The 22,796-nt window shown below is 38.1% G+C and overlaps 1 protein-coding gene across 13 annotated transcripts in view; it reads right to left on the bottom strand.

The window, feature by feature from the left end:
• Positions 1-1,907: 1,907 nt before the first annotated feature.
• The window catches only part of TCF4 (transcription factor 4), a 479,608-nt gene continuing 458,719 nt past the window's right edge, over positions 1,908-22,796 (bottom strand). For 9 of the 13 annotated variants that reach the window (XM_011971720.1, XM_011971722.1, XM_011971723.1 and 6 more), the window contains 5 exons: positions 11,354-11,489; positions 9,339-9,489; positions 5,659-5,888; positions 5,031-5,171; positions 1,908-4,833 (listed from right to left, as the gene is read on the bottom strand). In XM_011971720.1, the coding sequence (XP_011827110.1) occupies positions 5,035-5,171; positions 5,659-5,888; positions 9,339-9,489; positions 11,354-11,489 (654 nt within the window). In that variant the 3' untranslated portion in view covers positions 1,908-4,833; positions 5,031-5,034. Of the gene's footprint in view, positions 4,834-5,030; positions 5,172-5,658; positions 5,889-9,326; positions 9,490-11,353; positions 11,490-22,796 lie in introns of all 13 variants that reach the window. The other 4 variants (XM_011971719.1, XM_011971721.1, XM_011971724.1 and 1 more) reach the window with 1 other exon arrangement.

The raw sequence follows: 22,796 nt of genomic DNA, 5'->3' as shown, positions 1-22,796 counted from the left end.
AGTTTTCTTTTTGTTTTGCATGCATCCTGTTCCATTTTCATTAAGGGCATCTCTTCCTTGATCAATCATGTGCTTTGCTTTTCAATTTGTTTTGTGATTTTTTTTGTATGTTTTGTTTGTTAAGCTGTCAATACCTCCAACACTTGGAAAATGAAATATAGATGCGTTTTACTTACAGAAGAGAATCATAGCTATATGGACAATGCAAAATGAAATGAAACAAGTGTCAGAAACAGTTTATAAAAATGGCACATTTATTGCTACAGAACGGTCATGTACATGACTTCATCGAATAACTACAGATGGGAAACAGGTAATGGCCTTGACCAAGCTGGGTTTGTTTTTGTCTTGAAGGAACTCCAGCACACAACCTGTTTGGACACTTCTACAAATCAGAAATACACCAAAAACATGAAAAAATCGAGGCACTCAGCCACACATTGAAAACAAGGTGTAACTGTTTATCTTTTTTTTTTTGAAATGTTTTCCCTTTTTTTCTTTTTTTTAACAATTTTTTTAAGTTTTTAATGCTGCAGCTATGTGTACAGTCGCAAAAAATTTCCCCGCTGCGACCTACAACTAAAAAAAAACAAAAACAAAAACAAAACAAAAAACAAACAAAAAAGCTACCCATACAGTTTCATCTTGGTAACACATGGTAAAATAACCTCTTTTAAATAGTAAAATAAAGTAACAAACTTTTACTCATAATGATTCCAAAAATCTACAAAGAAGAAATATTCAGAATCTGACAATTTTTTTTTTGTAATATTCATGGTATAAAAGGATTGCTCCTGCGAAAAATAAGCCAAATATATTTTTTATTTTTAAATTTAGTTTTTTTTCCTACTAGGGTGTACTACAGTCTATTTTATAGCAAAAGAGCACTAGACAAACAAAGCTTTATAACAAAAAGCCAGGCACTGATACATGGTAAATCTCTGCTTTTTTTTTTTTTTTTTTTTTTCTTATCTTCACTTAATTGCATCACAAGTAACAAGAATGAAAAAGGCCACAGTTCATATATTTTCACCATTACATATGTCTATAATACTTGAAATGAGTATGGCAAAACCAGCACTGCACAAAGATGAGTCCACTTCAAGTCCCATGAGAAAGAGCATGTCTCTAAAGAAAAACAAACAAAACCAAAGCAAAATAAAAAGAGAGGCCTAAAGGCCTTGGTGCCCCATTGTGTTGGAATTCATCATATTCCATCTTGACTTTTTTGCTTCCAGTCAGCCAGCAGACTAAATTTTTGTGCTTGTTTATGCTGAAATTGATTCATTCCTGACTCAAGTTCACTTTTGGACACAGATCATATTCTGCCTGTTGGATGCAAAAGATGAAAATCCTCTTAACTCCAAGTCTTGGTTCGACTCCCTCCCCACTCCCCAACCCCTCATCAAAATCAAGATCACAAAAAACAAACAAAACAAAACAAAACAAAAACAAAAACAAAAAACCTCAGAAATAGGAAAAAGTGAAAAACAAAAAGGAATCGGAAGACTGAATCAGAACCAGTTGCACCACTGGGTGGACTGACAGTTGTATAAACATTAGTGTTCCTTGCAGCTACACAGAAGACAAATGGTAAAAATTTCTAGATGAACAGATCCCTATTCTGCATATTCATAAATTACTTGAATGTGGAGGTGGATCAACTGTTCCAAGTTGCTTTTAAAGTCCGAGTTTCTGAAAGAGATCCCCAGCCTAAGTGCTGTCATATAGAGTGTAGTATGGACCCTTCTGAAATGTTTGTATAGTACTTTAATCTTAACTGTCTTCCGCTGAATTTCATTTGAAAATCCAGTGCAGGATACCAATATCTTACCTGGGTTTGATAATTACAAAACAACAACAATAAAAAACACACTAAAAAGGCCACATTCCCTTTTTTCTTTTTCAATGGGGATACAACCCAATTAATATGGGTAGGTGCAGATTGTGTTTCTCCACCAAGCAAAACCTAGCGAGCAGCTTCCGGTGGCCATTAGAATTTTCACTTATTTCCAAAGGGAATTCAACAATAGAGGTATTGCATTACTGAGTAATGAATACATCAAAGCTGGTGAACAATAAATTGCAGCTTTTACTCTGAGTGAGAACAAAATATAAAGCACCAATTTAAAAAATAATCAAATGACTACAATTTACTTTTTTGCTTTGTTTACAGATTTGAAAAACTTTAATTCAGCTCTATTAAGCACCTTTATGATAACATGTATCAAAAGTGCCATTCTTAAAATGTACATCAATGCAGGGAGTGTTTCCAGTTCCCTAAAGAGTAAACACCATATTTTCTTCTGTACACGTATCCTGAATGTGATCAGAGTATACCTGCTTCCTATATAATATTGTTCCTAGGGATACCCGCCTTGGTAGACTATACAGAATGAGTGCAGAATGTACCACTAAAAGGAAATCTTTAACATACGGAGGGAACAAGTACACATGGTTTTCATTATTCAGGGAGGAGGGGAGAGTATACATTATTGTCTTCCATGCCCTTCTCTGAGCCTCTTTGTTCATACATTTCACAGGAAAGTCCCAAAATAACTTTTCATGAAGTTTGATTTCTGCTATTCTCCTAAGGTTTTAATCCACCTCCACATTTTAGGAACTTATCAACAAATCAAAGTTATTTTAGTTTTATCGCTACTGAACATATTTACAGTTTTTCAACACACACACAGCTAATCAAAATGTTTATGGGTTTGTGGTAACTATCTTATTTGTTCTTACATTTTCAGAAATGAACATAAAATTCTGATTCTTGTAGCTCACTATTTCATTTAAATGAGACTTCTTTTTAAACCACACAGTTAAAAAAAAAACAAAAACTGATACAATGTATTAAAACACATAATAACAAGAGTCTACATGTAAAAATATAACTTTTACATACACAATTTCAAAATAATGATACGTTTGCCATTTGTTGCATAAAATTTACAAATGTATTTCATTACTATATAACTGGCAAAACAGGAGAACAGATGGAACATTTAGACCATTTCAATGGATTTATGGCATTTACTCAGTGCTGATAGGTGGAAAAACTACTTGAACAGGGATTTTTTTTTTCTTAATACATGCCAAGAATTGTGTGGCTGTAAAAATAGAAACGAGTTAGAGACAAAAGGATGCTGACAAATACTTAACTAGGAGCACTATTTGTTTACTGCACTATACACCAAAGTCAATCATTATAAAGATTCACGATGGAAGTTGGTTCAATTGTGCCCAGACGTCAAAGCTAGCTATCTGATGAGTCGCTGTGCCATAGCTTGATCTATGTTTCTATCAAATATGGTAAGTATAAACTTCATTCATACTGGCCAGAGAAATACTGCACTACCCCTCCTCAAAAAAGTGCAACTTAATGCTTTAGGACTTATAAGGCTTGTTATAATGCTGCATGATGATTGAATATTGGCATTTTTCAGATGAAGGAGGAGGCAGTTAAGTCATCTACATTTTAGTAAACCCATTTTGAAAAAAAAAAATCAAGAAAGCAACAAAATCAATCAGCTCTGTCACACTACTTGCAATTTTCTCATTTGACGGTTTTTGAACTTTACTTGTTTTTTTTGTTTTTGTTTTTTTCCAAAAATCTGACCATGTATTCAGAAACGCCTCACTGCACACTACTTCGGCTACACAGGTAGGTAACACTTTAATCATTTTGTTAAATCACAGCCACTTTGATTATGTTATGTTTCCGATGATATAAACATTGGAAGGCACAGTGGTAACATTGTAGCATTCTAACCTTGTACCTCTGAAAATCCCAGAATAGGGTCACAAATGCAACATTACAATTCAGACAAACTCTTTTTGCCATGTCTTGGTAATGCTGCTTGTAATATCTACACATGATGTGATTTTTAAGTCCTGTGTTCCCAAAAGACTGGAGAAACAACTTTCTACTTATTTATGAATGAGAAGCAACATCAGGGTCAGCATTTCATCCTGCACTACCCCTCTGGAAGCAGAGTTGGCACTACAGGTTACGATAACAAACCAGGGAAAGGGACAGAAATAAGACAAAAAAAAAATCCATATTTACAGTAAAATCTTTCTTTTAAAAAAGTTAATCAGTACTATTTTTTTACAGGAGAAAAAAGTCTGAAACAAATGAACAAAAGCTTACCATAGTCACTAAATTTTTAATATATATTTATATATATATTTATATATATATTTGTCATAGGTCTATAAGATCCATCTGTTCCTCCTACCCTAAGGAATGGCTAATGTCATCACTTCGTTGTCATCAGGACGTTTGCTGGTTTTGTTACTAGGGCAGCCGAGCTTCCCCTAATTCAATATCCAGTAATTATAAACACTAGCTGACTTGAATACCAACAAAAACGTTCATGTAGTTTTCTTCAGAAGTACACTTTTTCATTATTGCAAGTTTACAATTTTTTTTTAAATTAAATATTTTTTTTCAGACTTACAAATTAATTATATTTTTTTTTTTTTCCAAAAGAAGTTTAGGCACAAATGCATTGTTCCACAGTGTGGAAAGATTGCCGTTCAGTCTCTGGGCTGTGTCTCAGCCTGTACATACTGCTTTGCACATTCTGAATGATATGTTAAAGAAAGTCGTCCCTCAAGTTGCACTTTTTTCTTTCTTTTTTTTGTTTTTCTGTTTTTTGATAATTGGGAATGCTGAAACCTCTTGCGTCTGCGATTCATAACTACTCAGACTTGTCTTATATTACAAAAAAGGGGGTTAAGGAGAAGTGTTTATGTGGGTTTAAGATAATACAGCTGTTAAGGAAGTGGTCTCTTGTTTTAATGAAGCAATGTGGCAACTTGGACCTGAGAAAGGAAAAAAGAGAAAAAAAATTCATTAATATATTTGTAACAGAGGAAGTGTGCTGCTTCTTTTTTTTTTTTTTTAATTCTTTTTCCATGAAAGAAAGTATCTGTCAATTTGGGTAAAATTCACTTTTATAGCTGATACACTGGTGACAGTTACGAATGATCGGTTTCAGAAATGTTGAAAACAAACTTGCCCTTTTACATCTGTCCCATGTGATTCGATGCGTCTCCCATTCCAGGGTGTGGGCCGGCCAAGGAGAGTGGGGGAGGCTCTGAGGACACCTTCTCTTCCTCCCTTCTTTTCAGACATGCAGCTTTCGGATTCAGATTCCTTTCTGTGGAGGATTAAAGCACAGGACCTTTGTTTAATGCTGAGGCTTCTGGCAGAGGGCAGCAATGCACTCTTCTTGCGTGTCTGACCTTTTTCTCAGTGTTTATATTACAGAACAAAAGGAACAGTTACTACGTACTGTGGCGATCCATTTGGTCAGTCACTAGTAAAAGCTGAACTGCATGTGAGTGTGTACAGCCACTTTACAGCAAGCAAAGGTTGGTAAAGCAAATAAACTAAGCTCCAATTACTGAAAGGATATAGGGAAAGTTGCAATATAATCTTAGTTATAAGAATCCTACAACTTCATTACAGGAGAAAGGGATGCTGCCTTACTTAAGGATTTAGACACAGTCTGCAATGGAAACAATTCTTTGGAATGACGCTTGAAGGTCTACTGTCTGCCACTGCTCAAGGCTGGCATGCCCATCTCAGCTTGTGCCTGCCACAAGCTCCTCACGAGTTCTGCAAGGAGGCTGGCCTGCACTGACCTCGGACTTGCTGCTCCAGACTGAGGATGACCGCCACCGCCTGGTGGAGGATCAGGAGCTTGGTCTGGGGCTTGTCACTCTTGAGGTGGAGCTGCACCATGCGGCCGAGCTCTTTGAAAGCCTCGTTGATGTCACGGACCCGCAGGCGCTCTCGGGCGTTGTTGGCCATTCTCCGCTCCTTCTCACGCTCTGCCTTCTGCTCCGGTGTCAGGTCCTCATCGTCATTATTGCTGTGGGACAAAAGGGATGCAACATTTTCTAATGGTGTGGGGAAAAAGAAGGTGTCTACATTGTTTTCTTCCAGAGTTTTCAGGGAACTTTTCCATCTTATGCCATGTCTTTGGCAGAATTTTTATATCCACTGGACCTTGCAACTTGGCTGTGACAGTTCACAATACACAAGATACTTGGTTTTCTCACAGACATTAAACCCAAACCAAACAGGTGAGAGTGACGTAGATTAAAGTTAGAGTGCGGAGTGTGCCCATACTGATACAGGGGGGCAGAAAGGAGAAACAAAGCTTTTTTTATTCAGTGGGGTTACACTCTGAAAAGCAGGCGTTCACCAACTTACGCTTAGCATATGCTGCATAACCATGCTTCAGAAAGACTTTATGTTTATACTTCACTTTTTTAATATAGAGAAAACCTTTCATACCGTGACATCTGAAACCTAGGGGAAACAAGTAATTGAGAAATGATTTTGATAGGTCAAAAAAACACGGCAGCTTAACAGGAGTAAGAAGAAAGGCCTATATGTAAGACACCAGAGCAGTGGGAGTGAAGACAGTGAGGCTTTTATCCAGGTATCCCCATTACCTTGCTTTGAAGGCCTGGTCAACCCACTATGTAATTCTCATTTTCTCTATGTATGACATAAAAGGTTAGGAAAACATGACTTCCATGGTCTTTAATCTTATAGATGTTTATGATCCCCAGAACAAGTTTGGGAAACCTGAATTGATATCAGCCATGCAAAACGATTAAAAAAACCAAACACCTACAGCTTATGAATGATCATGACCTCACTGTGAGTCAAAAATGAAGCCAGAAAGCTGGGTGCAGTGGCTCATGCCTATAATCCCAGCCTGGACAATATAGTGAGACCTCTTCGCTATAAAAAATAAAAAAAATTAGCTGGGCACAGCGATGCACACCTGTAGTCTCAGCTACTCAGGAGGCTGAGGTGGGAGGCTCACTTGAATCTAGTAGGTGGAGGCTGTAGTGAGCTGTGATAAGGCCACTGCACTCCAGCCTGGGCAACAGAGCCAGACTCTGTCTCTTACCAAACAAACAAACAAACAAACAAACAAACAAACAAAAAAAAAAAAAAAGCCAAACGCTAATTTCTGATTGTGAAAACGAAAATATTCCATGGTTCATAACAAAGACATGGCTAGGCCCAGAATAGTCTGAAAAGATAAGATTGGTTCTGTCCATTTCCGGGTGTCACAGTGACAAATTAGAAACTTCTGAATGGAAGGCAAAGAGGATGAGGAGCCACCTGGAAAGCATATCATATGAGGAAACCTTCATGGCAGCACGGCTCAAATATTCCAAGAGCTATCATGTAAAAAAGAGAGATGTGCACGATGTCTTGTCTCAAGAAGGCAGAACGGCATGTGCTACAAAGCTCCAAATGACTATTATGAATAAACGTAAGTGAGGATTTTCGGGGGGCTTATGAGAGATTCAAAAAATGAAACAAACTTCACTGAACATCAGTAGACTTCCCATCACAAGAAACTCCATGGAAGTGACTAACAACCTACAGGGTAATTTCACACATCAGAAATGTTCACAGAATAAAGATGATTAATCACAACATTTTGGAGTTGGAAGATGTGGGAAATTATCTAGTCAATTCAATGTATACTTAATGAATGCTGGTTTAAAATTTATGACTCTGGTCTTCCATTGTGGAGAATCTCTGGGTAACTTTCAAGTGGCAATAAGGGACCAATTACACTTGAGAAGCTCCAATCAATCAAAAGTGAGAGTGGTATTCCTGGGTTGCAAGTACACGTTACACATAAAGATGATGCACGAGTCAAGAACACTTGGGTGAAGGAGAAAAGTTAGGGGCAAGGAGGATGACACTACAGAAGGACGCTGTAAGACCAGGCTCCTCTCTCTCCATAGCATAAGTGCCTTTCCAGAAGGCACTGTCTGCCACAGGTGTGTATGGTAAACAGGCAACTCAACTGAATCCACTGGAAAAGGCCCTCTTTCTCTGCCTTCTACCGATCCCTCCTCTGCCCTCATCCCCGACTGCTGCCAGTGCCAAGGAAATCAAGTAACAATTAATTCACTCCTATATTCTACTATGCAAATAGGCTGTAAAAAGCAAAAGAAAACAGTCTCTGCCAGGCCTGTCCGGAAGCTAAGCATTTGGGTGATATTTTTATACATCCAACATGTGCCACACCTTACACAAAGGAGACTGGAAAATGGGAACTTTTCTTCCAAATGTTTTCAGGCCAATAACCAATTAGAATTGGTTATTCACTTATAAATAAACTGGTTATGCAAATAAAACTGCCTAGATTTGAAAGGCACTGCCTCGTAATACAGTTTTGGAGGCATACAGAAGTAAATGTCATAAGAGTGACCTTTTTAAATAAGAAGGTTCTCAACAGCGAGTGAAAATGTTGTTCTGAAACATCAAAGGATCCATTAACATGCATAAGTTTGGCCACAGTAAGTTAAATTATCAAGAACTGACTGGTCGAACACAGAAGTTATTAAAGGTATGAAATTCCCTCCTTGGGATTTCTTGCCAAAGTGGCCAAGAATCAGAAAACGATGAGGAAGGAAAGGGGTTATCTAGAAGCATTTGGCATTTTAAAACTTCTGGCAGAACATGGAATTCATCTAAGTAATTACGAAGGTAACGTGAAGAGGCAGCATGTTCTTAATTCACAAAAGATTCCAAATAGAACCTTGAGAACCACAGCCTTTAGATGGAAAGTTGTAGTCTTAGGACACTTGGTTGAATTTGTGAATAAAAACAACCGAAGGGAATTGAGGTAAACTACATGGGTGCTGGTATTCAAACACCATCTGATTACCAGATTCAAGTTCAAGGAGATATAGATTCGAATTTAAAGATAGCAGATATTTAAGAAAACCAGACAGAAGCTATTTTCCTGCAGTTGTGTTTTCTGCAGAAAAGTGTGTCCAGGAGGAAAAACCATTAGCAATTTAGGTATTACTCATACACATCTGCATGTTTAGGATAAATCTAGGAAATCAGTATTTTCTCACTTTAGAGGTAAGAAAAGAGTTATAGTTGGCACATACATCAATTGAGTTTTTAACACGGCTACAATCTCTTTTTAGAAATATTATAGACACAACATTTCTGACCAAATTTGTAGACTAAGTATAGTTTTAAAAATAAACTGTACTTGAATCAGATACAAATTGTTTTCACTGTGTGTCATTAGCATTGGGTCCAGATTCATAAATGCCAAAACATTTTAGGCTCCACTAGAGTACAGGTATCTTAAACGATACTTTTAGTACTTCTAGAGTAGGCCTTTAATTTTCTTTTCAGCTGTAAATCTACCTGCCAGGAAAAAACTGAATAGTTTCTTCCCATTCTGTTCACTTCATCAAAGTCCAATAAAGGAATTAAATGAAGCGACAGTATTATATACTGTTACCTAGATCTTGACCTAGTAATTGATTTGATATCCTTCTTGTCGTCATCTAATTTCTTGTCCTCCGAAGATTTCGTGTCTTGCAGGTTCTCATCGCCCTCGTCGTCGGATTTGATCTCAGAGCTGCCAGAGGAGACACTCTGCCCCTGTAGTCCTGGTGGCATGCCTACAGAAAAAGAGGAATCAGATGATACGTACACCAACATCTCACTGCCTGCACACCAGATTGCAAGGCTGCCAGCAGACAATTCATACTGCTGAACTGTGATCCTTCTGTCACTTTTTTTTTTTCCTGCTATCTGTTGAAGTTTCAAAAAATGCACCTGCAGAAACAAGTTTTCTCTGCATTGGCTCTAAGGTTAAATTCTATTTTGCAATCTTTTGGAGTAGATGGTAATTTCACTGTCTACAAAACATCAACTTAATTGCAATGAAAATCATAATCATGAAAATCACACAGCCAATGTTCTGATTAAGAACCCAAGTAAATATCAGCTATTATATTGAGTTTCTTCTATATGCAATGATTTAATAGGAAAATGTCCTTAAAATATAATTCCCAGGGAGTATGCTAAATATGTGCAGTCAAGACTTCAATAGGTACCCTAATGATATTCTGAAATTAGGCTTCTCTTATTCTCAAGGAGTAATCAGCATTTTAAAATGGTACATATGGAAGGCAGTTTGCTACTCATTTTAGAAATTTCTAGCTTTATCATTGCTCAACTTTCCAAGTCACACTGCATTTTAAAACACGATCCTAATGTAATAAATTTTTTAAAGGTAGAACTGTATCTGTCAAGTATTCCCCCTTATTTGTAATCTGTGTATTCTAGAACCTTGCCACTCAAACTTTGGTCCATGTGGCCTCATCACCTGTGAGCCCATTAGAAATGGACAATCCCAGACCTACTGAAGCAGAATCTGCATTTTAACAAGATCCTCAGGTCGTGCTTATGTGCAGTCTGAGAAGTACAGATTTCGGACAAAGAGGACAAAACCCAAAGGCTCTTGATAAGAAAGGTCCTGGCCAGGTGCAGTGGCTCACGCCTGTAATCCCAGCACTTCGGGAGGCTGAGGCACATATTATCACTTGAGGTCAGGAGTTCAAGACCAGCCTGGCCAACATGGTGAAACACTGTCTCTACTAAAAATATGAAAAATAGCCGGGCATGGTGATGCATGTCTGTAATCCAAGCTACCTGGGAGGCTGAGGCAGAACTGCTTGAACCTGGGAGGTGGAGGTTGCAGTGAGCTGAGATCGCACCACTGCACTCCAGCCTGGGCAACAGAGTGAAGCTCTGTCTCAAAAAAGTCCATAAAATCATACTATTCATATAAAATGGGCAGACATACCCATACATAAAATTGACACTCAGATCTGTACAATGTTGAACAGTTGAAAAAATGCCCACATGTATTCCTGTGGCAATGTTATCATTTTTATATTAAACGTGAAGGGACTAGAAGATGTTATCTAAGTGACTCCTAGTCAGCTGGCCAATAGCAGCCCAACTTCCTGGGGTCATGAAAAGCTGCTCACAGTCACTGCTATGAGGCAATCATTAGAGGGCTAGATGACTCAAGAGCGAAAATCATGCAACTGCAACCAAGCTCCATTTTTAAAATGCACCTATATTTCCTTCCATCTGAAACAACAACAACAATTTCCTTCCTTCCTATTCATTTGGAAATATCATTTTCAGGCCACAACTAACCACATTAGAGGACCTGAATGAGAAAAATGTGGAAATAGCTAAAATAAAATTTCCTCTCATCAGTCTGTGGCCTCATTCCTGGCTGATATAGGACCAGGATTTCAGAGGATGTTTGAGGAAAACAGTCCCTGGAGAAACATGATTAGCGGGCGAAGTTCTAAATACTTTCCCATTTCCTTACCATTTTTGTGCCCAATTTGATTCTTGGGTTTCTGCCAGTGCTTCTTGAGGGATGAACACCAAGAGGCTGGGTATCAATACTGGGCCTATTGTGAAAGTGAGGTCAGAAGTGCCCTGGTGAGGCCAACCTACCTCTGTAAGGGTCCTGGGGTGGGTTCAGGTCAGGGGAAGTTGCAGACTGGACAGGAAGCTGTGGGACTGGAACCTGGTTTGGCAGAAGAGAATGGCTGCCTCTCAGGGCCACACCATCTTCACGATGGGTCCCCACCTGAAAGGGGCGAGAGGAACCAGAGAGGTGAGCAGGAACCAGAGGTGTGACTGCTATTTCCAGAGGCCACGAGGACCTGATGAAAGCAGGCTGGCTTTTCAAAAACCATACTCCCAAACTCATTTCACTAGAGGGCGCTGAAGGACCGCACATGCACCTATAGTTCCCGGCGAAAACACTTAACACTCAGTAAGACGCCGTGCTGTACATTCAGTGACAAATATGGCAGAGTAGCTCAGGCAGGTAAAACGTCAAATTGTCTCCCAGGGTGCTGCAGTGGAGCGCACTGATTCGTACCCATCTGTCTTCTATCATGTCCGCCAACAGATCTGACAATTATCTTAATGCCCATATGCTTAATTGTGGGCTTCTCAATTCCCCCATTGCTATCGGAAATCCTACAGGAATTTCAATTTGGCATTCGACTTTCATTTCAGGGGATAAGATTCTCAGGCCTGCCATTTTTTTTTTTCCATAATGCCAGCTAAGCCTCTGACAGCGGAAGCTACAGCAGTATGGGACACAGCCTCTGCTTGGTACAAATATAATAAAATGTCACCTGGCTTTCCAAAACTGGCAGCCCATTCCAAATTAATGTTTACTGTATTTCATCAGCTGCTGAGTTTCAAATCCAAAGGGGGATGGTTTCTGCCAATGCCACCACACCGGAAAATGTACCAATAAAGGTTTTATTAAACACACCAGTAATGCCATCATTGCCATGCAAGGATGTTTGGACATTTTTCCATTTTTTCCCTCACTATTCTGATCCTAGAAAGACACCATATTGTAAATACTCTCGATGCTTCCAAAAATGAAATTATAGAGTACAGCATGATTACTTGATTAAAAAAATACTGCTGAGCTTTTTATTAACTACTGCTATCTACTCTAGGGTCCAGAGACACTGAACTTGCGGCACTGAGACAGCAACTGCCTACTTTATAGCATATGCCTTCAAGCAAAAACATTAAGCATTTATAAACTAAGAGGACAATGAGTAGTTCACATTTTCTTTTCTATTTCCAAGTATTTTCTTAGCCTATGGTTAAGTAAGCATTTACACAGGACGGTGAGTCTAAAACACAAAAAATTAACCATACATTTATACTGCTATGAATCAGGTTTATTTTTTTCCAGTCAAAAATATGAAACCAGAAAGGAGAATCTTCACTCTTTTGTTACCAAAATATTTTAAAAGGGTATTTCCAAAGAATGCATCAATAATAAGAATCTGAACCAACAACGATCAAATTCACAGGACCTAATAAACACATGCTATTTAAAGGCAGGTATGTATTGTAAGTATCGCCTACAATATTTTGCTTTTTACTGAAAATATATTTAAGTAAGTGATCCTGAAATATGCCATTTTTATATTCATGTGTACGTGCGTGTGGTGTGTGTGTGTGTGTGTATATATGCACTCCAAAATATTTTTTTAAATTTTGGGTGGAAAGGATCACATAAATCATAAATCATATTGTTTGGATTCAAAATACAGGAAGAATAGGAAAAGACTTGAGGCTTATGAGCATCAGGAAGTATCAATAAGTGTTTCAGCAGAGAGAGGTGGGAAGTCCAGCACTGCTGCCCGGTGCCTGTGTCGCAATACAGAACTTTCTGAATGGTGGTTATGTGGCCTCTATGGGGTGCTTCAAATGTACTGAGACTGGTATCTCCCAAAGCAGCCCATTCCATTTTTACCACAAATTGGCCTCTTTGTAGATTTCACTCACTGATCCTAGAGCTCTATGGCATTAAGTACAGACCTTTTTTCAAAAAAAACATATTCAACCCTGTTGCCTGCCACACCACTCCTTTTCTCTGTGACTGAAGTCTGCTTCAGTCTACAGGCAGACCACGCCCACCTGCTCCTGCAACCATTTGTAACTGACTCTCCTATATATTTTAATTTTTATTCAGAAGAGTGATAGCTATTTTCCATTGAGGTTTTGATTTGCTGTTTTTATATTCATGCATTAGAAAATGGATTCAATCAATGATTATCCTTTCAATCTAAGATGTCAACTTGTAAGCATGAATTTTTACAGGCCTTGATAAAATGGTGGCTCTTTATGTCTGTCAATCAATATCTAAATAATTCTTTGTGCTGATTCGTATTTATTTATGTTCCCAATGGATGTAATTTCTTGAATTTCCACAAAGGATGACTCTAAGTCAAAATCACTGAAAGTAACCACAGATTTGAGCATAGAGGAGAAGTATACTCCTATTTCAGAATCATTAACACTCTCAAGACTTATTTGCAAGCATCTATGACATATCTTAAGGTTAATGTTTTGCTTTTTACTTAAAATATATTCAGTTATTGATCTTGAAATTTTTTTCCTCTAGATCACATTGAGGTAAGTTCTTAAAAGAGGAAAAGAGAACCCACGGAATCATACATGACAACTGGTATATAACAGGTACATAATAACTGCAGACAGAATCCTGTGTTTTGACCGAAAATACTTGCATGTTATATAGAAAGAATAGCCTGTGTAGTTCAAGAACCCTCAAAACTCAGGCTATCTTCACTTACGATGATCTTTGTCTCTGTTTTGTTAAAATCCATTTAATTTTGAATCTTTCTTCTATACAATGACTGTAAACTCTTAAATATTATAAATATATTTGAGGATATAGTTGTTCCAACTACATTTTTGTTTGGATTTTAGGCCCATATGTTACCTAACTCCATCTATTTTCTATAGATCATGTTAGATCATCTCAGTATCAATCATTTTCCATAAAGAATGATAGAGACAAAGTTGTTCTGATGCTTTTGTTTTTTAAAATTTAAATTTTTTTTTTTTTTTTTTGAGACAGTCCTCGCTCTGTCGTCCAGGCTGGAGCCTCTGCCTCCCAGGTTCAAGTGATTCTCCTGCCTTAGCCTCCCAAATAACTGGAATTACAGGTGCCCACCACCACACCCGGCTAATTTGTCGTGATGTTTTAAGACTTCCCTTGTAACTGTGTCTATTCCAGGTCATGTGAATGACCTCGGACAGGTCCAGAGCCATGTAATAATGAGCTTGATCTCCAGGATAGGATCAATTCCATTGCCCGTGGCTGTGGAATGGTATTCCAATTTGAAGAATTGGCTTGGCTTTGCTTGTTTCCTTGGCCACAGATGGCATGTTCTAACCCTGTTTACTTCTCTTTCAGAAACATTATTTCTGGTCACATGAGAGACAAGGGAAGAAACACGGTGGATGGTCAGCACAAATCCATCACTAGAATAACACAGAAATAGATGGAGAAACCCACACTGTTCTCTGTATATACAAGGGTCAGGGATTGTCCACTGGCATTAAGGTGGCCCATTCATAGGATGACCCATGTCTGCTTCAAATTGAGCTGGGCCATCCAATGATCTTGGCATTCTGAACTTCAATACGTCACAATGTGACTAGGAAAAAGGAGATTCCTGCAAATCAATTCTAAGAATGACATTTGGTCCCTATTTTTAGAAAATCTGTACTTGGTTAAAGCCCTATTTTGATAACCTTTTCATAGAGATAACAGTAGTCTAAAGTTAAAAGCCAACTTATGAAAAGTTAATTAATACTCATTGTAAATGTGAATCTTTTCATGGTCATGTATAATGCAGTTTTAGTGATAGCTATGCTAAAAGAAGTGAAATTTAAAAATTATTCAATGATTATTCATTGATTGATCAGAGCATGCATTCAACAAACATTTTCTAATCTAGCCCATGCCTGTCACTTTGTGAGACACTGGGGACAGAATGAGAAATAACTCAGATGTGGTCCTGGTTTTTGTGGAACTCATAATGATTCTTGGGCGGATTTTTGTACACTGATCAATTTAGTGGGGCAGTTTTAATAGTAAGGAAGAGAAACCTATTTGAGATTGTTCAAATAAAAGGAGATTTATCATAAAGAGTTTTCTGTAGCTTAGGTTTTAGACTTAGAGAGCTCTTGGGAACCGAATGACACTCCTTGCCTCTGCTGGGCTATTCAGCCTCTCTCCTCTCTCTGGGGGCACCACTGCTTCTCTTCGGCTTCTGCTCTCTCATGAGGACATATTGGACTCATTCTTCATGATACCTCGTGGTGCATTCCTTCTGGTTCTGTACCTGCTGCTGATTTCCTCTTTGTCTTCGTATTTCTAAGCTTAGAATGCCAAGATCATTGGATGGCCCAGCTCACTTTGAAGCAGACATAGGTCATCCTATGAATGGGCCACCTTAATGACAGACATTTTCCTGGTCCAGAGAGCTACAAAGGAGGAAGGGGAGACAAGATCATGTAGTCCAAACACAGCCAGCTTGGCCTGTCCCGTCCACATTTTGGCTGGTACGTGTAGGTGTAAATATCTGAGTTACACTGTATATTAGGTCAAATTATACTCAAATTCCAACACATCTATTTAAATTCTCCTGTGTGAATTTGTCATTGGATAGAATTAAATGTCATTAGATATGCAATAATTATTTTGAATCATGTAAGCACCATATAATTTTAAATAACCTTAGTTTCCAAGAAAGGGCTTGATAAACTGATAGAAGCACTTTTAAATCATAGAACTTAGACATCAAGGGCTTAGAGGACCTTCGTTATATATCAGTTAGGTCAGACTCTTCATTTTACAAAGAAAGCTAAGGTCAAGAACGGTGAAGTGACTTAAGATCTAACTTTAGATGTTTAGTTAGAGATCTAAAACAGATTTTGAACTCAGAAAACTTACAACATTGAACAATTATATAGGAGAGGGGAGCAGAGTTAGGGGGCAAGAGGGGTTTATTTCCCAGAGCTTTTGTTTTAAAACAGCGCACGTGTGTGTGTGTGTGTATGTCCATACATGCACATACACACCTAGGTACAAGCATATGACATACATATATATACATACATATACAGATATAGGAAAATCATTTCCATTTTCTTTATTGTAGGGGGGAAATCATAGTTCATTAACTCAGGCCAAGGCCAAGATGTCTAACTAAATTATAAAATTTAATATTTGCCACGATCCCTCCAACATAAACAGATTTAAAAGACATGCAGATTCAAATTAGGTGGTTGTTGGCAAGGCTGTTTTTATATGGAGATGCATTCAGCATTGTGGTAAATATCCTTGTCCTTATCCTCTAGCTAACAACAAACACCACAAACAAAAAAGACATTCAATATTTTTGCTCTCTTTGTTTCCAGGGAGTATTGTGAAAGTAATTATTCTGTTGTATTTAAGAGGCCTATTTCATGGATGGGAAAATGTATTAAATTTCATTTGGCAGTTATTCAATCCTAGTTAATGTTATCTCCAGAGATAACTGCTTCAAAACAGGCTTTCAGACCCCAGTCACTTCTATTCTACCATAATCCTTCTAAAAGAGTATAGAATGGGAACTTTAGGAAACCTGTCACAGTTTCTAGACCAAGTGATAACGACACAAAACTGGATATACTATTATAAACATTTTGGTACATCAAAATTAAAGTTTGCTGTTAATGACATCTGGTTTCCAATTTTGGACATAGGTTTTTTTGTTTGTTTGTTTTTAGAAAGAAGAACAACAAAATGGGACAAAGACAGAAGTCCTGGTAACTGTGACTTACTGTTACTTTTCGCTCTTGTTTTTCCATTAACACAAAAGAAAAGCTGATGTGTTTTCACTGTAATTAGAAACCCATTGATACAGAAAACAGTTTTGGTGTCTGAGCTGTAATCTCCCCATGAAATATCAATTATACATGACAGTTGTAGAGTACTAGATTTCAGTTACAATTATCTGGCCAGACCTCTGTCATATTAGAGGAAAGCAAACTTATTTTCTCAAAAGTGCAAAACACCATTTAGTACAAAAGTGCATCTTTTAAAGAGGTGGGAGGCGGCCATGCGAACTTCTTTAATGGCTCACAGATGGGAACTTGGAAGTTCATGGAATGGCAGCAGTAGACAGATACTGTGAGGAACAACACTAGAGGCACAGAGGCTCTGCAGGAAACAAGACCTACCTCTAATAACCACCTGTTGTGGGAGAAAGAGCTCACATCTGGGACACTCCAACCACAAACATAATTTCCATATTTCTCAGTTTAAAAAATTATCAGATTGTTTTTCTTTAGTACACGTGATTAAACCTTTAAGAGACTTTTCATTTACAGCAGATCTGGATTCAATTCTTTTGTTTGGATTTTTATTTGATTCTTAACATGTTTGTTGGGAGAAGATTTCATAACTGTCTTGAGAACACCTACATTGTTTTCCAGAAACATCATAGCTTCACTTATGTTCTGTATGAAATGTAAGGTAATTCCTTATTGTGTAATTCTTGGAGATTTATTTAGTATTTATTCTCCAGATAATAAAATAATTTTCAAGAGGATTTAAACATGAGCTAAATGATCCTGACCTTGGCAGTGCTTGCCTATCATGCAATCAGCTGGGCTGAAACTCCCCTGGATGTTCACCAAAATGGTTAAATGAATGATTCTGTGATACAGTTCAAGAAATGCAAATGGATGTGAGCCGACCTCAGTTCATCTTTCTTGTAGTCACTCATATGTTCCATCTATTAAAACTGTTTCATTTATCTTTTCTGTATCTCCACCCCACACCCTCAATTCTCAACATCATTTTCCTATAGTGGAAACCATAACTGGATGGAGCTCACCTAGGGGGACAGTGGCAGGAGATTAACAGAGCCCATTCCTCTATGTCTTCCTTGCTCCACGTAGCAGGCTAGTAAGTAGGTGGTATGGAACTAAAGTTAATCCATCCTAGTGAACCAAACATATCTAGCACAGAGAGTATGGGGAAGTCTAGCAATTATGTGTAAACAGCTTCTGTTTAAAGGAAAAGACAACTGGACACTTGATTTACACTTGGAATTCTGAATGCCTGAAGTGCAAGCATACCTGTGAGAGTGCACAGTCATGCTGCTCACCTCCACACACTTTTTAGCCAGTCCAGGTGACCCATACCTAAGGATCCCTAGGGATTTACCATTACCAACTGGCCTTTATTTTTTAAATGCTTTTCTTATTATTTAAGTAACACATGCTTATTGTAATATATTTGGAAAGAGAGCAGAAGTGTAAAGAAGTTCACCTAAACTAATGAATCATTTCTTCCCCATCACTTTCTAAGTACTCATCTTTTAAATGCAATATTCTCTCTCCATCAGTTGATCCCTTGCAATATTAAGGCTTCAGCCTGGCTCTTGCCTGCTGCATGGATTCAGTCTAAGAGGTCCACCTTGTGCCAATGCATCCTTCACCTAGACTCCTAGGACCAATGCAGTTCCCTCCTATTTTTATATTCCTCACTATCAATGTTCAATTACCTACGCATGGCCTCTCATCTGCTGGGTTGATGCCCACATCACTAAGGCTTGAGCAAAGCCCTCCCTGCTCTGTCTGCTGGGCTGGTTTTTTTCCCAACTCACCAACTGCTTCTCTTTTATTAAAGCTCCACAGATCCCCTTACTCTCTGACCCTTCTGGGCTGAGTGGTTCTCCAGAAATCTCTACTTTCTTGTCACCTCACTGAGCTCACTATGCATTACAGACACCACCCTTAAAACACATTCAAGGTCATTGTTGAATGGTGCAGGGCATAAACTTCAATAAGTTTGTTTTGCTGCCATTCGTGAAGCCTATACTTGTCTCCATTTGTGAGCATCCCATCTCAAGGACAGGAACTGCACAGGAGTGCAATAGTACAATGTGCAATTAGATGCTTAGTAAATTATGACACACATCTTATGGATCTGTGAGACTATGTCTGAAATCTAAGGCCTTTGATATTGTCAAATATACATTTAGCATGTTTCTATCAAATAATAAACATTTCACTTAATTTGACAAGCACCTTATGAAAGTGTACTATATGCAAGACACTACATGGGCATTTGCAGGGAAAAATAATAAAAGACAGACATGTCTATAACTTTGCAGGCACTGATTTTTTTTTTTTTCTTTTTTAAGATGGAGTCTTGCTTTGTCACCCAGAAAGGAGTGCAGTGGCATGATCTTGGCTCACTGCAACCTCCGCCTCCTGGGTTCAAGAGATTCTCCTGCCTCAGCCTCCCCAGTAGCTGGGATTACAGGCATGTACCATCACGCCCAGCTAATTTTTGTATTTTTAGTAGAGGCGGGGTTTCACCATGTTGGCCAGGTTGGTCTCGAACTCCTGAACTTGTGATCCTCCCACCTCGGCCTCCCAAAGTGCTGGGATTATAGGCGTGAACCACTGCGCCTGGCCCAGACACTGAAATTTTAATGGTGGGATAATATAATTACTATACAAGGCAAAATACGATGAATGTCATAAGAGTACAAGGTCATGTAGGGTTTTAAAAAATGATGACGTCATACCCATTTGGGAAACCAGGGACTACTTGAAGAAGAACATGGTATTTTAGGCAGGTTTTGAGTAGATGGGTAGAATTTTGATACAGCTTATCCAAATATATTTTTTAAGAGCTGATGCTTAACACAATTAAATAACATCCCAAACTTAAGTGAAAATTTCATTTTACATCAATAAGTGGCATGATTTAGATACTGGGTATGTGTGAAGAAGCAAGCAGCAAAGGACTGTGTGTTAACATGTGTTTTCATATTGTCAGACTACATATTTCTGACAAAAAGCAGATTTTTGTAAAGCCCTTTGTGAAGCTCAATGGCTTTGCTACAAAGTGAACAACACAGGGCATTTTGGACACAAATGATACCTCACTGTATGTGTGTATTATTGGCCCAAATGATTCACTCTTATTTAATTGCCATGAAGTCTTTCATCTCCCAGCTATACAATAATAGTTTCCATATGACTAGTGGCTCTGCTATAAATAAGATCAAAAGCAGAAGAAAGGATTTAATGAAAGAAAATGACATTAAGAGTAGCATTAAATCAGGGGGAAAATACCAATATCCAACTCTTTTTTTTTTTTTTTTGAGAATAAAGCACCCAGAGTACTAAGTAGCTTCCCCAATATCTCATGAAAGGTCTTTTTACAAGCAGTAGGTATATGCAGAACCCATCGTGTGCACGTTAGAATGGCAATGATTAAGTTGTGAGGGTGTGTGAGAGGTAGAAGGCAGAGTGTCCCATTTAGAGTCAGGTAGGAGAACAGGTAATAGACCAAACGGCTAATTTCACATGGTAAAGAATACAACTGCAATGTGTCAATGGCAAACGTCCACCCATTTCTCTGCCCTTTTCTGTTCTATTTGATGGAGAAAGACTTTTTGGTAATCCAGAGTTTTTCAGAGAATCATAACATTGCTCAATGCCTGTACATGAGTTCTGAGAAAGGAAGTTTTTTTTGGCAAGGCACAGTGACTTGATATGAAAAGCCAACTTCCCAAACAAATTTTCTTCTAGTTCTTAAAAAAAAAAATACAATGTTAATCTCTATTCCTGACTGGATAAACAGCTGCTAATAACCTCCAGCTCCCAGGGGAGGAGGCTTATTTCCTTTCATCTTCAGACTGGTGGATACCTGACGTGCACTGGCCTTTAGTGGTTCCACATGCTTTTTGCTTTGCTTTTTTTCCAAACTGCTTCAATATGGGTCTTGCCAAGTTGGGTCTCTTTTCCCCCTTTCCCTTCAATTGCATCCAAAACCTCGGAAGATATAGTCAGTTATGGTACTGCTTATTTGAAATAGTAGTTCTTTTACTGTTGGTGTGTTTAAAGAGAAAATTCAAACACTTATAATCTCCCAAGGAGACTAGAGCCTTGGGCTCTTGTATCTTGAAGCCCTGTGAGAAAAATGACCATTTTAGTTCCTTTCATACTGAGCTAATTATTCGTTTGAGGGCTGGCTATGTTCAAAACTACTCAATTTCTAGTAGTATTGCTTGTGCACTTACTTATAATACTTATAGCTGTGTCCTAAATAAAGGAGCAAACTTCAACACTTTTTCTTCTAATAGGAAGTGCCCTGCAGAAGATTCCAGAGCCAGCTGGCCCCTGGAGTCTTTCTCACTTGCTCTTAAGCACCTGCTTTAATGGTGACCTCAGTTCTATATCTCAAGATTTAGACATTTTGCAAAACAGCTTTTTAAACAAAAACCAGCTGTTTCCCATCTAGACTACAGGGGGAAAATTTTGGGCAGCTTACAGAAACATTACCCAGAGACTACCATTCTCCAATAACTTTCACACACTTCCAGCTCCAAAAGAGACCCGTCCGTGTGCAGAAGCCACAGAGAAGGCAAATGTGAAATTAAAATGTGGAAACTCAATACCGTGGTTTTTGACAATGTGTCCAATTAACTGCTTTAAAATGAATGTGGCTATTGTATCAGGACAATGTTCCCCCAAAGATGTCATTTAACTAATATTGGACAGATCTTTTGGTTAAACTCAACTTTATAGTTCTGAGATGATTTATGGATACAGAGGAAGCTATAATTATGCATAACTGTGAATGTCAACCAATTAGGTAGAACCCTCACATTACAGAACATGTAATGCTACAGCTTTTTTTCAGTTCTCACTCCTAAAGCTGCTTTGCCTAAACCCTCTTCTTACTATGAACCCATTTTCAACTTCTGTTTTCTAAGCAATTAAGATACTTTTGATTTGAAAAATTTACAGCCACAATAAAAGTTAAAATAACACAACGGCCATGGAATGTGAAAAAATATAAAATGGCCAAGGCCTAATCTTGGCTTTTAAACGGTGCCAAGTTGCTCCAGTATTTTCTGTTTTGGTATGAATGACATAACTGAATTACTTCATGAGTTGCTACTTTAATTCCTAAGGGTGGAAAATTCCATGAGTTAACTTAATTTGGATGTAAAAAATATACATGAAAGCTCACTCTTCCTGTGGACTCTCATGTGAAATATTCGAGCCAATTGCTGGAGCTGCTGTGCTGTGGAGGGGCTTTTCCCCCAGTGCAGCCCTGGCTGGCAAGCTGCAAGGGCTGGTATCATAAGGCAATTTTCTTATTTCCATTTGGATGCATGAGCCTTTATTTTCTGTTTTTGTTTTTAAATCATGTTTATTATATGGCTCTGCAACGCCTTTTCTATCCTGTCTCTAAGTGTTGAAATTCTTTGTGGACTTGAATATGAGCTCAATGGCGTCTTCTCCGGGAAGCATTTCCTAGCAGTCTGAATCGCTTCTTAGGTCATTTCATAATTCTACCTTGCATTATAGTTAGACCCATATTTGTATTATCACCTACCAGGATAAAAGGCCTGTAAGATCAGATACTTTCTTTTACATGTTTATGAATCCCCAAAAGCATCTGAAGCACAGCAGATGCAGAAGGGCTGAATGAACATATGTGTATTTTCTAATATATACAATA

The sequence above is a fragment of the Mandrillus leucophaeus genome, unplaced genomic scaffold (genome assembly GCF_000951045.1).
Source record: "Mandrillus leucophaeus isolate KB7577 unplaced genomic scaffold, Mleu.le_1.0 Scaffold124, whole genome shotgun sequence".
Lineage (NCBI taxonomy): Eukaryota > Metazoa > Chordata > Mammalia > Primates > Cercopithecidae > Mandrillus > Mandrillus leucophaeus.
The sequence above is the reverse complement of the archived record's forward strand: the minus strand, read 5'-3'. Positions and strand labels throughout refer to the sequence as shown.